The sequence below is a fragment of the Podarcis pityusensis genome, assembly GCF_964106645.2.
Source record: "Podarcis pityusensis genome assembly, chromosome: 2".
In the NCBI taxonomy this organism is placed as follows: Eukaryota; Metazoa; Chordata; class Lepidosauria; order Squamata; family Lacertidae; genus Podarcis; species Podarcis pityusensis.
Window position 1 is genome coordinate 35,717,737 of NC_138029.1, and position 12,971 is coordinate 35,730,707.

General features: G+C 44.7%; 1 protein-coding gene across 9 annotated transcripts in view; it reads right to left on the reverse strand.

Annotated features, from left to right (window-relative positions):
• UNC13D (unc-13 homolog D) overlaps positions 1 to 12,971 on the reverse strand; it is a 73,305-nt gene that overhangs the window by 16,680 nt on the left and 43,654 nt on the right. For all 9 annotated transcript variants that reach the window (XR_013982407.1, XR_013982408.1, XM_080993641.1 and 6 more), the window contains 12 exons: positions 12,288 to 12,412; positions 11,271 to 11,361; positions 10,767 to 10,823; positions 10,295 to 10,392; positions 9,404 to 9,455; positions 7,924 to 8,054; positions 6,483 to 6,603; positions 5,746 to 5,889; positions 4,437 to 4,535; positions 3,737 to 3,943; positions 2,834 to 2,902; positions 734 to 813 (listed from right to left, as the gene is read on the reverse strand). Coding sequence is in view for 7 of the 9 variants with exons in the window: in XM_080993641.1 (XP_080849767.1) it covers positions 734 to 813; positions 2,834 to 2,902; positions 3,737 to 3,943; positions 4,437 to 4,535; positions 5,746 to 5,889; positions 6,483 to 6,603; positions 7,924 to 8,054; positions 9,404 to 9,455; positions 10,295 to 10,392; positions 10,767 to 10,823; positions 11,271 to 11,361; positions 12,288 to 12,412 (1,274 nt within the window). In the remaining 2 variants the exon portion in view is untranslated. The remainder of the gene's footprint in view (positions 1 to 733; positions 814 to 2,833; positions 2,903 to 3,736; positions 3,944 to 4,436; positions 4,536 to 5,745; positions 5,890 to 6,482; positions 6,604 to 7,923; positions 8,055 to 9,403; positions 9,456 to 10,294; positions 10,393 to 10,766; positions 10,824 to 11,270; positions 11,362 to 12,287; positions 12,413 to 12,971) is intronic.

Below are 12,971 nucleotides of genomic sequence, written 5' to 3' on the forward strand. Positions count from 1 at the left end.
TCATCACAGGCAGTCCTAGACCCAGAAATAAATTGGCAAAATAAAGTTTTAACATAGCATTGGAGAGTCCCACTAGCATTCAAAGGAGCTCCAATATTTCATTTTATTTACGTAAGAATATTTATGCACCTCTTTTCAACCATAATGGTTTCCAAAAACAGTTCAGAAGAACAAGACAGTTGGGAGGCCTCTAAAGACCCTGTGTCTGATTGATCCCTTCTCAAACATCTTGCCGATTTGCTAGGGATTCAACACTGGGGCCCAAGGAAGTCAAAATAAAGAAAGAATGGAATGTCTCTGAGCATGTGCAGAGTGACCAGCCCCCCCCCCCAGCCATAAGTAGTAAATCTGCATTTGGAGAGCTTCAAAACCCAGCAGGGAAACACTGGGATTGTGTGTTCTTAACGTAGAAACTAAGCAGTGGATCTCCTTGTCTACGGATCCTGGCATGCTGCTGTGGTTCACCCATGTATTCTTCACACTGACACCATGGCAAATCTTCTGAACTTCTGGCACCCTGGGCCTTTTACCTGTCGGATGCCCCTCACTCATCTCCCAGTAGCATTAAGCTCTCTTGTCTTCCTTCAGCCTTTGCTATTCCCAAGGAGTTGCAGAATTTCTGGGAGGGAGAAAATCCCTCTTCTGGAGAACATAGGGCCACAGACTACTATAATTGCTACTATAAAATGATGATGGGGGGGCGGATCCTAGCAATGTCAGGCTTCTAGCTCACCTGTTGAAGTTCTCTTGGACCAGGTTCCCACTTAGATACTGGAGCTCACATTCCAAAAATAGCATTAAAGGGGTGATGCACTAGGGCGGCAGGGAGAAAAAGTTTAGAGAAATCAGAGAGAAAGGGAAGAGCACTGTGGAGTCTATATTGAACATTTCAGAGGCCTCCATACAAGGAATGTAAAAATGACTTCCTCTGGTGCTGCTCAACATGGCCAGCATAACATTTCAAAGGCTTTTACCCTATGTGCTAGCTGGTCAGCACACTTACACACACAGTCTGTGTGTGCCAGTGTAGCCGCCACCTGAAATATACAACGCTAACAGGTGTACATTGCATGAATAAGAGGCAACGTGTAGGGTAAAGAAACGTGCTTTTTGAAAATTACACTCCTCTGTGTCTCATACTGATAACACTTTTAATATCCTCTATACGTGGTTTAAGGGATGCGGGTGGCGCTGTCGGTAAAACCTCAGTGCCTAGGACTTGCCGATCGTATGGTCGGCGGTTCGAATCCCCGCAGCGGGGTGAGCTCCCGTCGTTCGGTCCCAGCTCCTGCCCACCTAGCAGTTCAAAAGCACCCCTAAGTGAAAGTAGATAAATAGGGACCGCTTTATAGCGGGAAGGTAACAGCGTTTCCATGCGCTGCGCTGATGCTGGCTCGCCAGAGCAGCTTCCTCACACTGGCCACGTGACCCGGAAGTGTCTTCGGACAGCGCCGGCTCCTGGCCTCTTAAGCGAGATGAGCACGCAACCCCAGAGTCGGTCACGACTGGCCTCTACGGGCAGGGGTACCTTTACCTTTACCTTTATATGTGGTTTATAACATATAGAGGCAGAAGATTGTTGGACTCCCTCTCCAATCAAACCTAGTCCAAAGCAGGGAAGATAAAAGACAAAATGGGGGATGATGCCCCTGCAGTTTGGGCCACGCATCCCTCTGAGATTCACGGTGTCATCAGTTACACCTGCATTACGTGCTGCCTGAAAATGTATCTCTTTGCTCAGGCTTTTCCTGACTCTTAAGACTGGATTCTGCACTCCTGCATTGTCCTAATATTGTATTTTATTGTTTGTTTTTATGATCTTAGTATTTTTATGCAATTGTTAATTTTTTTATTCCCACCCCCACCCCCCTAACATTAAGCTGTCTAGAAATTTTATCAAAGAAATAAAACGTGTTGTGGTAATGATCCTCCAGCGAATATTGCAACACTGCAGAGGAGTTCACCCTACAAACTGAGCAGAGGAAAATATATGACAGATTTTTGTCTCCGGTATAATTCACAGCAACCTATTTATGACTGGTTTTTTGTTTTTTTTTAAAGAAAGCAACAAATCATAAAGGATAATATCAACATCGCAATAATGGAATACTGAATGGTATAGTTTTTGTAAAATATACAGGGATTTATGATATGTAAAATGAACCATGGAAAGAGAAGAAGGGAAGTCCTTGATAGCTTAAGGATGTAATAATGAATATTTTAAATCGTAAAACAGAAAATTTAATAAAATTATATACAAAAAAAAGACTTTAGATAGTCCTGGAAGATGATAAAAAAAAGAAAATATCAACATCTCTTAGCTCTGTGGAGGAGTTCTCAAAGCTAATTCTATATTGTTATTAGTAGTAGTAGTAACACAATAGTAGTGACAATAAAGTGATGGTAGTAACAGCTGTGGAACCAAGGTGGTTGTCGCCGTGATTGCTTGCTTTTTTTGACATGAACTTACATACTCTCATTCATCTCAGTAAGTTCAGAAGTGACTCAAGCCGCCCCATTGCCACCTTCCTTTGCGGCTCCTGAACACCTCCCTGCACCTCCTCTACAGAGATCTAACATATTGCTCCAAAGCCAAACTATCTGCTGGAAAGTCAAACAGCCCTAAGCTCCAGAAGGCATAGATATTACAGTTCAAGGCCGAGAGTTAAAACCAGGGGCCTTACTAGTACATTACTAGTTTCGGTTGTGGCTTCTTTTGAATATAGGACTAGCTAAGGCAGCGTACGAGACATGGATAGGGCAAAAGAGGCACGTTTAGCACAACAGCATGTAGCCTAGAAAAAACGGTTTGTTCCGGCATTCCAAGACTCACATCTTCCGGGTCCCTGGAAGCGCTGCAGGTGTACAGCTCCTGGATGTGTCTGGCAATTCCAGCATGCAGCTGTCAAAATAAAAATGCATGTGCTTACTACTACTTGAGGAAAGATGCTTTGTAAGTGCTCAAAGCAGTTCACATACATTATCTTAGTAATCACTGCATTAGTCAGGTATAGAAGGCTGCCATTACATTCCGATATAAAATATTTTTTCTACAGTGGAGGAAGAGATGAGGAAGAGCAGCAAGCGGAGAATGGGGACCAAGAACAACAGCAGCAGCAGCAGCCACTGAGCACCCTTCTTCAACCTCAATCTTGGAACCACCTCTGCCAATGGTGTGTCTATTTGCTAGTTTTTACAACATTTCTGCTGCCTTAGACAAGGAACTACGGGGAGGGGGCGCTGAAGGGCAAAACTCACTGACAAAGCATTTGCTTTGCATGAATAAAAAGTTCAGGTGGGAAATGCTGGATAGCTGCTGCTAGTTAATGTAAACAATCTTGAACAATATAGGCTATTTGGTCTGGGTCTCGTATAAAGGCAGCTTCCTATGAAGGTTCCCCCCTCTCGTCTTCTGCTCTGGCTTCTGAAATTTCACGCAGAGCAGTGTGTGAAATTTTTGTAAGATTTTTTAAAAAAATGTTAATGTTTTCATACAAATCTTGGGTTTCTTGAGATGCTGAGTTGTATGGCCCCTACAAAATCCTGCGTTCTCAGTATGGCTCTTGTACAGAAATGCAGAATGCACACAGGTTTATCTTAGGGAGCCATAACCACGGGCTGCAAAACACGGACTGTCTCGTGTTGGCCTCATTCTGCCATTTCCAACCATGCCCCTCCCAGACCTTTCCCTGCCAGATTGAGCTTATCAAGAGCAAAGCCAAGGCTGCCGGGTTACTTTGCTTGCCAGGGTCTGCACCACACCACGGATCTCGTTGTTGAGGCAAGTGACGGTAGCCTGAAGCTGGTGGTGCAAGGTGTGCTGGATCTGCTCTGGCGCAATGACCGCTCCCGTCTTCTGCTCCAGGCGCGCCCAGTCCAACTGGGACGGCAGCTTCAGGATCATCATGCGGAGCTGCTCGATGTTGTTCACCACAACGCAGAGCTGGCGGGGGGAGAAATAAAGCAAGAAACTGATGCATTCCAACTGCCTGTGAAGCAGAATGGCAGAATTCTGTAGCCTCAAGAGTTGGCAGGTGTTATGTACTGAATAGGATCCAAAATGCAGCAGTCTGATTGGACCTAGAACAATAGGATTCAGAATGCAGCAGTCTGATTGGTCCTAGAACAATAGGATCCAAAATGCAGCAGTCTGATTCGTCCGCAGGAGCCACCCAATCCAACTCCAGGTGGAAGTGAATCCGCAACCAGATTGGCCTACAGGAGAATCCCATAATTAGCCAATCACGTGGGGCCCATTGTGTAAATAATGTATATAAAGCAGACATTTCGGGGGAACTGGCATTCCTCACTACTATGAGCTGAATAAAGAGCATGAAATCCACACTCAACTCCAAGTATATTTCAGCGGGACTTCTCCACCTCCCAAAAGCCTACTTGAACAACGCCCTTTGTCAGAAACTGGCTTCATCGCTCACCCTGTTTGCCGCTTCTCCCTCTTTGTGTTTCTTTGATGACAATTCTTCTGCCCTTGTCTTGATCAGTCGGCAGTACATCAGAGCAATTTTACATATGTCCTAAGAAGTCAAAAAAGGAAGAAGCTTGAGGATATTGTGCTCTATGGAGGTAAAGACTCCCAATGCATCAGTTCACTGCTTGGATTTCACTGCTTCCTACAAGGATGTGGGAAGGCGTAGGCAGAGGCAATTCCTTCATCAGACAATAAGAGCATCGTAAGAATGAAATACATCTGGTCTGGGGGGTAATTCGGGTCATTAGGGATCAAAGGGGTGGCAAGCGGGCAAGAAATATACAGTGGTACCTTGGGTTACAGACGCTTTAGGTTACAGACGCTTCAGGTTACAGACTCTGTTAACCCAGAAATAGTACCTTGGGTTAAGAACTTTGCTTCAGGATGAGAACAGAAATCGTGCTCTGACGGCGTGGCGGCAGTGAGAGGCCCCATTAGCTAAAGTGGTAGCTCAGGTTAAGAACAGTTTCAGGTTAAAAACGGACCTCCAGAACGAATTAGGTTCTTAACCCAAGGTACCACTGTATTTAAGAAATAATAGTAATTAACAAACAAATATTCCGATCCTCTATCCCAAATTAAGGTGGGTTCTTTTTTTCCGTTGGAATTATGTATTACTTCTTTTCTGAAGTACTACTTCTCAGAGTATAATGAAAGAGCAAGTGTAAAAAACTGTGAGACCAGGTGCAAGAGCAAAGCACTGGACTTTTTGTTGTTTCAGCTGCTCTTGACCTGCTTGATTGTTTTTGGGTCTCATCTGTTTATGCCTCTTTGGGGACTATAGGTTCTCAGCCAGCTGGCCTCCTTGTTTCCAGCATCTTAAAAGTTTCAAGTGCCAGATTCATGTACAAAGTCGTTTACAGTGGGGTGGATCTTCCCCAACATTTGTAGGATTTGTTTCTGTGCATCACACTGGATCTCAGTGTTACTAAATTGGAACATCTGGCTCTATACTACACCTCCAGGGCTAATGTGAAGATCCATCAGCTCTTGCACTTCCTGAATGTTATGACACAGTTCTCCAATCGAAAAGCTGTATCAAAATATATTTAGAAGTATGTACAGTATATTGAAAAACAATGCATTTTAAAATTTTGAAATATATTTTTAAAAATAATAATACATGGGTATTTAAATGCTACTTTTGTATGGATTTCTGCACAAATTCACAGATTAATGTGGAAACAAGAGTGAAAAGACTTATAAATGGATCACAGATGAAAGTAAAACACAGCCCATCCCTACTGTATACACACCTCAACAAATTTCACCATGATCATGAAGGCCTCTTCAGGATCCGGCCAGTCCAGTTGCTGCCAGGTCTTTACCATCTGAGCATAGCAAGTTGATAAGTCCACCGTGGATGTGCTGTGCTTATTCAGCTCTCCTAACGGTGTCAGCTGAAGAAAAACAAAAGAAGGGAAACAGCATAAATAATCAAGTGCAGATTGGTTGAGTGCTTCAGTTAATTTGGAGCCTGAATCTCTAGAACAAAAGGGGATTTTCACACCTGGCTGGCTGTTCCTCCGATCACTTAATTTAGAATGCTCCACTTACTTCAGTGATGTTGGTCCAGTGGAAGTACGGTAGCTATTAGGACTTTGGAGGGGGTATTAAAAAAAACAAAACTGCTTACTTAAATGCACTGCTTTTTTTCTGCTGGGGGGGGGACGGCGCAGGGGTATGCATACCCCTAAACATTTTGTGAATCTAAGTTTGGCCTCATTGAGAGGTAGTATTTCAACATGAGTAGGAAAATGAGAGTACCTCTCTCATTTTTTTTAAGGAAAAAAAGCACTGCTTAAATGTGTCTTCAACCTAATGATGATGATGATGATTTTGCACACATTGTTCTTTTTGGGATTTAATCCCGCGTTGCATCTCACCAGAACGGTCACCATTTCTACTGGCAAAAGTCACCTGTTTATGTGAATGCCATAAGGCTGAAAGCAATAATAATTGACCCTTCCGTGGATGGGGATCCATTCATTACCTGGTCTACCTGGATAGCTCTCTGAGTCCTTTCTAAGGCTATGGTGTATGCCTTCTGAAGCCACTTGGGGATGGCTTCCTTGAACCACTGGTGGTAGTTTGTCAGTTCAAGAGGACCTTCCCTGGAAAGAAAAGATACAAAACCAGAACCTACTTAACCTGGCAGATTCAGTAACTGAAACAAAGTCATCTAACTTGTGCTAAATTTCTGCCTGAATTTGCTCCACGGATTAGTCATCCCGGTCAGGGGCAACAATAGCAAGTCTGTCCCAACAGGCCCTTCCTTGTGCATTGTTACACACCACTTCCAATCTCCAAGCGGTGCAGGATTCCAGGGGTTGCAGTGTTCGTGTTTCGTTTTGAAACCATACTGGACCCTGCATAGCTTTGCAAATGTACTGGCAGCTTTACTGCTGCAATACCATCATGTTGATGAGGCACAGCGGAGACTGGTGTCTTTATGATCTATGGTTTATTTGCACATATATACAACCCGAGCCTATGATGGAGGGGGTTGCAGCATTAATGCCCCAAAAGGATATTGTTTCTCCCAATAGCTACAAGCCTTGGATTCAAAAAGAAATCAAACACTGCTCTCAGGGTGCTGCTCTAACTCCCTCTCCAGCTGTTTGCTTTACTTCTAGGTTACATCACTGCCACTTTCAACTCTAAACTCAGGCTTTGTCCTTCTAACTATCTCTGAGTTGAGGGAGGGAGGAGGGAGGAGCCCCACCCATTTGCTATTTTGCTATCTCACATAGAGCCCCCTTTCCTTTGTTTCCTTTAATGGCCCATCACCCAGGCAATCACTTCAACACACAGTAAGATAAGGTAAAGGTAAAGGGACCCCTGACCATTAGGTCCAGTTGTGATCGACTCTGGGGTTGCAGCGCTCATCTTGCTTTATTGGCCGAGGGAGCCGGCGTACAGCTTCTGGGTCATGTGGCCAGCATGACTAAGCCGCTTCTGGTGAACCAGAGCAGCACACGGAAACACCATTTACCTTCCTGCCGGAATGGTACCTATTTATTTACTTGCACTTTGACGTGCTTTTGAACTGCTAGGTTGGCAGGAGCTGGGACAGAGCAACGGGAGCTCACCCTGTTGTGCGGATTCGAACCGCCAACCTTCTGATCGGCAAGTCCTAGGGTCTGTGCTTTAACCAACAGTGCAACCCACGGCCCACACAGTAAGATAGCCTGGCTTATTTTTTAAAAAACACTTGCTGGATTCAGGGGTTGGGACGACCTCACATACAGGCTGCCCCCGCCCCAAACTCATAACACTATAAGCACACAAGAATGCGCACACACACACACACACACACACACACACAGAAATGGCCACACTCTAGTGAAATGGATAAGGAGCCTCCATGTGGTGGCCATAAGAACAGACCCAAGGCTGAAAGCAAAAGCTTTGACCTTCAAAGAGGTCAGCACCTGTTGCACACAAGGTCCTTCATGCGATATAGTTCCTGCAGGCTGAGATAGAGCTGGAAAAGACTCTCTGCTGTGAGCTGGGACATGCCACTGTCAATCTTTCTCAGCTGCTCCTTGACATAATGGGAAACCTAGAATGGCAACAAAAACTAGAGTGGGCCAATGAGAACCAGTGAGCATGCAGCAGGCCCTGCAATCCAGAGGGCAAACAGCCATTCCTATTGACTCAGGGAAGACTCATTTGATAAGCTGTGCTTTGGGTAGCCTTTGAAAACTATTATTTTAAAAATTCAGCTGGCCTACAACAAAACTGGTCACTAGATACTGGAAAATCCCAGCCCTAAGGAGCAGGGTCAGGACCAGGCTTCCTCAAACTCGGCCCTCCAGATGTTTTTGGCCTACAACTCCCATGGTCCCTAGCTAGCAGGACCAGCGGTCAGGGATGATGGGAACTGTAGTCTCAAAACATCTGGAGGGCCGAGGTTGAGGAAGCTTGGTCAGGACTGTCACAATATGCATCCTGCTCAGATGCAAGCCCTGCATGGTTTGCTATTATTGTAGCTGTTGCTCCTCAACCACCCATCAGCTGCCTGGGAATTAAGGCCGTCACTGCCAGGTAAGTGAGGGTGGCAAGGACGGAGTCATACTGGGGCCTGTGTTTCTCTCCCCACATTTTCCAACCTCTACGATGCAGAAAATTGGGTCCATAATGGCTAGGGTTCTCGGTCTACAAAGAGGATGTATGTATGCCTTCTTTTTTAATTGATGCCATTGTCCCAAACATGCAAAAAGGCTCTTTCATAGGCTAACCAGGGCACTCCACCCAACGCCCTAAACCTTCAATAGGCACATGAAGTGAAAGGATAACCACAGAGCATTTCCACCTAGAGAAGAACCTGAAGGATTGCACACATTTGTGGCACATTAATCCTGAATGGATCTGCCACATGACCTATCTCAGGGCTTATTTGCAAAAAAAGGGTTTACATTAAAAAAAACACCGTGGGAAAAAAAACACCCCACCCCATTTTGAATCAGTGTGTAATGACTGATGGTGTAAATATGTTCCCGGAGCATCTACAACATCAAAACACTCAAGAGAAGCTATGCCCAGAAACTCACACCAAAAACAAGCAAGGTCTCTTAGCACCTGAGCTGGACTGCATGTACTCACAGGGCTGGTTGGCACACACACTGATTCAAAGCCAAGATGAAATGGACCTGTGAACCAGTCCTGAGATGAAACATGAACATAGCTGGTTCAGGGCAAGTGAAGCTTCATCGTGAATAAGACTCAGGTGAATCTCACCACCCACTGGAACTAGCAGACAAAGCCCAGAGTTCTTGCTTATGACAAAAAATAAAAATAAAAATTGAGGCAGCCACTGCTTCATCCTTTCCCCAGTCTCTTCCACCACTGCTGTGGCACATAAAAGAACTGGAATCCTCTTTGCAGCTGACCCACAAAGCAGCTACTCACCTGCGCCTGCATTTCGAGATACGCAATTGAGAAGAGGTCCACTCTGACAGTGCTACACAGGAGGAGGAGGAAAAAACAGGTGGTCAGAAATGTGCCAAGACACTGTATTACTGAATCCTTTCAGGCCCGGTAATAAGGAACCTGCAGCTAGAGGCCCAGAGCCAGATCCAGCCCCTTTCAGTACCAATCAAGCTGGGCCCCCAGAACTGTCAACCAAAAGGCAAGCAGGTTACACAGAGTAATTCATGCTGAGAGTTGCCAACAGTTGCTGGAAACTGGGAAAGGGTTCTTGTGCTCGGGGATCCTGCTTGTGTGTTTCCTACAGGCATCTGCTTGGCTGCTGTGAAAACAGGATGCTGGACTTTATGGGGCATGGGCCTGACCAGGAGGCTCTTCTTAAGTTCCTGTGTCCATTTTGAGGAAGGATAAGGAGAGGCCCTGTCCTCAAAAGTATCCAAAAACAGTAGCTAAAAATGTCAGAAATCTCTGAGGAATTGCAGATGTGAGAGATTTAAACAACATCAAAAGATTAAATTTCTAGGCCGGGGAGTTGTACAAAATAAGTCAATTTGAATGCCTAACCAGATTTAAATTTGACGGTAAAACTTTTCTTTCTGACTTCATGATAACTAGTCAGGCGATACATGCATACATAAGTGTGTGTGTGTGTGTGTGTGTGTGTGTGTGTGTGTGTGTTTAAGTAAAGTAATATTTAAAATAAACAATAGTTAATTCTCCTGGGAAGAACGGGCAACTATAACATTAGGGTAAGATTCTGCTATGCTTGGTCTCAACCGCTTGAACCTTCTGTTGCTGAGTAAAGATTTTGGGACATATTTCTTGAGCGGAGAGACCGAACAGGGAACATAAAAATGTCTTCCAGAGACTTACTTGGTGAAATATTTGTTATAGGTTTTGTGGCTCCGCTGGAGATCTGCATTCACCTCCAGAAGAAGAGTGACCAGGGCCTTCCCGCACTCCTCCATAGTCTGCAAAAGGAATGGAGAAGGGAACAGGCAGTGCTTTTTTTGAGGCGGTAAGTGCCAGTATGCCATATCACCAACATCTCCCCACCCCCCATTTCACCTCTGCCACTTGCCAGCTAATGATTAAGGAAGGCGCTGGTGGCCTTATCTGAAATTGCCTGGGTTACGTTTAACTACAAATGAGTGCTCATTTGGTTCTATCCAGGGTCTATCCATATGGACAAGAAATGCAATGTGTGAAGCATTGCCTACTTTCATCCATCCCAGAATCTATGAGATGCAGAATTCAACAACCCAGCAACATGCTCTCAGTGTAAGCTCTGTCCAACTAAAACACACACACACACACACACACACACACACACACACACACTTACCTTTACCATTGGCTTCAGGTGTTGCTTCTTCATCTGAAACCACTCTGCTGTTCCAGTCTGAGAAAACATGACAAGGAATGAAGAGTACTACAGTCACATTCCACCACATGCTTCCAAGCCCATTAAAAGTCCACATTCAGATGTGAAGTCAGGGATTAGTCACATCTGAACAATGTATTATCTGGGGCCATGGTTGGAAGCTACACTGTGCCAGATACTCAAAGATCACACAAGACAGGGAGAAGGTTTCTGGGATCATAGACTGATCTTTTGAGCCTTCTAGGAAATGCTACTTGCTCAACAGACTTTCTGAAGAAAAGCTGAAGCATGGATTTCTGTAGGGTGGCAGTCACAGACAACCCAAAGCCCAGCACTGGTGGTCAGTTTTGGAAAACAGGATTAGACTAACCATTTTCTAGCTCCAGCTCCACACTGAAGGAAGGAATATAGAAGCCCTCAATATCTCAATGCGAGCTTGGGGGGAAAGGCCCAGTGGCCATGTACCTTGAGTGCCTCTGTCACCATTTCCTGAAGGTCGGGGGTCTCTGTACAAAGTTCTCTGAAGGCTTTCATTTTACACATCTGCACCAAGAGTCTGTGTGGCAATGAAAAAAAGCATTGATGAAGTTTAATGCTATTTGAATAAAGGTTTGGGGTTTATTTTCCTACAGCCTAGGACCCTCGTACCTACGGGACCGCCTCTCCTGGTATGTCCCACAGAGGACCTTACAGTCTTCAAATAAAAACATCTTGGAGATCCTGGGCCACAGGGAGGTTAGGCTGCCTCAACCAGAGCCAGGGCTTTTTCCGCTGTGGCTCCAATCTGGTGGAACGCTCTGTCACAAGAGACTAGGGCCCTGCGGGACTTGACATCTTTTTGCAGGGCCTGCAAGACGGAGTTGTTCCGCCAGGCCTTTGGCCAAGGCACAGTCTGACATCCTCTCTTCTTCTGTAATCCTCATAGAACTCTAACCCAATGGTTGAATTAATTTGATTCTGAATTGATCTTAGAAAGTATTTTAATTCATTGACTATGTGGTTTTATGTACATTGTGCTATTTTTACTTGTTGTTAGCTACTCTGAGCCCGGCTTTGGCAGGGGAGGATGGGATACAAATAAAAATTTATTATTATTATCACACATGAGTTGCAATCTCTCTTCTAGCAAGGCTCTTAATGGCTTTCCACACCATCAACCCTAGTACCCTTCAAGACCACATTTGGTTGGGAGTTTGACGAATGGGGTTACAGTGGTGCTGGTCGCTTCTGGAAGGGCGATTCCAGAAGATGACACTGGGTAATCTGTTACACTCCATCCTTTTGGTCCTTCAGTGTTCTATCTTATCCCTCAAGGTTTTTAGCATCTATACAGATGCAAAAGGAGAAATCCTCTGTAGGCTTGGACTGATGTGTCATCAGTATGCAGATATGATACACAGCTCTGCCTCTTTTCTCCTAAGCCAAGGTGTGGGGAGGGCTGATTGTGGTCCCTTTTCATAGGGAAGCTTTGTGACAGCTCACCTGAGCAGGGATTGTAGCTTCTTTGTAGAATTAGGAGCAGAAACCGGAAAGACAATCTGGTACTTCCGGATGAGAGAAATCCCATAAGCCAGCAAGGACTGAAAGGAGTCGGCTAGTTCTACATTCTGAGGAAAGCAACAAATATTTATTCATTTGTGTATGTATGTGTGTATATATATATATATATATATATATATATATATATATATATCAGACCTAGTGAGAAGTACCTTTTGAGAGAAGTGACCCACCCCCTCAGTCACCCAAGAAGGATCAAAGGCTGTGTTGAGAAAAGAAAGCACTCAGGATTGATTAATTTAAATAATGTTATTATTTACACCCCACCCATCAACTCTGTGTGGCTTCCACAAAAAATATAAAAACATATTAAAATGTCAGACATTTAAAACTCCTCAAAGCAGCTCACAAAACCTCAAAGCAGTTTACATCTCAAAGCCGGTTTCACCCCCAACCCTTCCTCCTCCTCTGTCAGTAACGAGAGCCATACAGATCTTCCAAAATGACCCAAAAGCAGAACAAAAAGACACGAGAAAGTAGAAAAACCTGGTAAAGGGCAACCACAGCACAGAGAGGTGCCAAGTACAGTGGTACCTCTGGTTGCGAACGGGATCCGTTCCGCAGGCCCGTTCACAACATGAGCAGAATGCAACCCGCGTCTGTGCA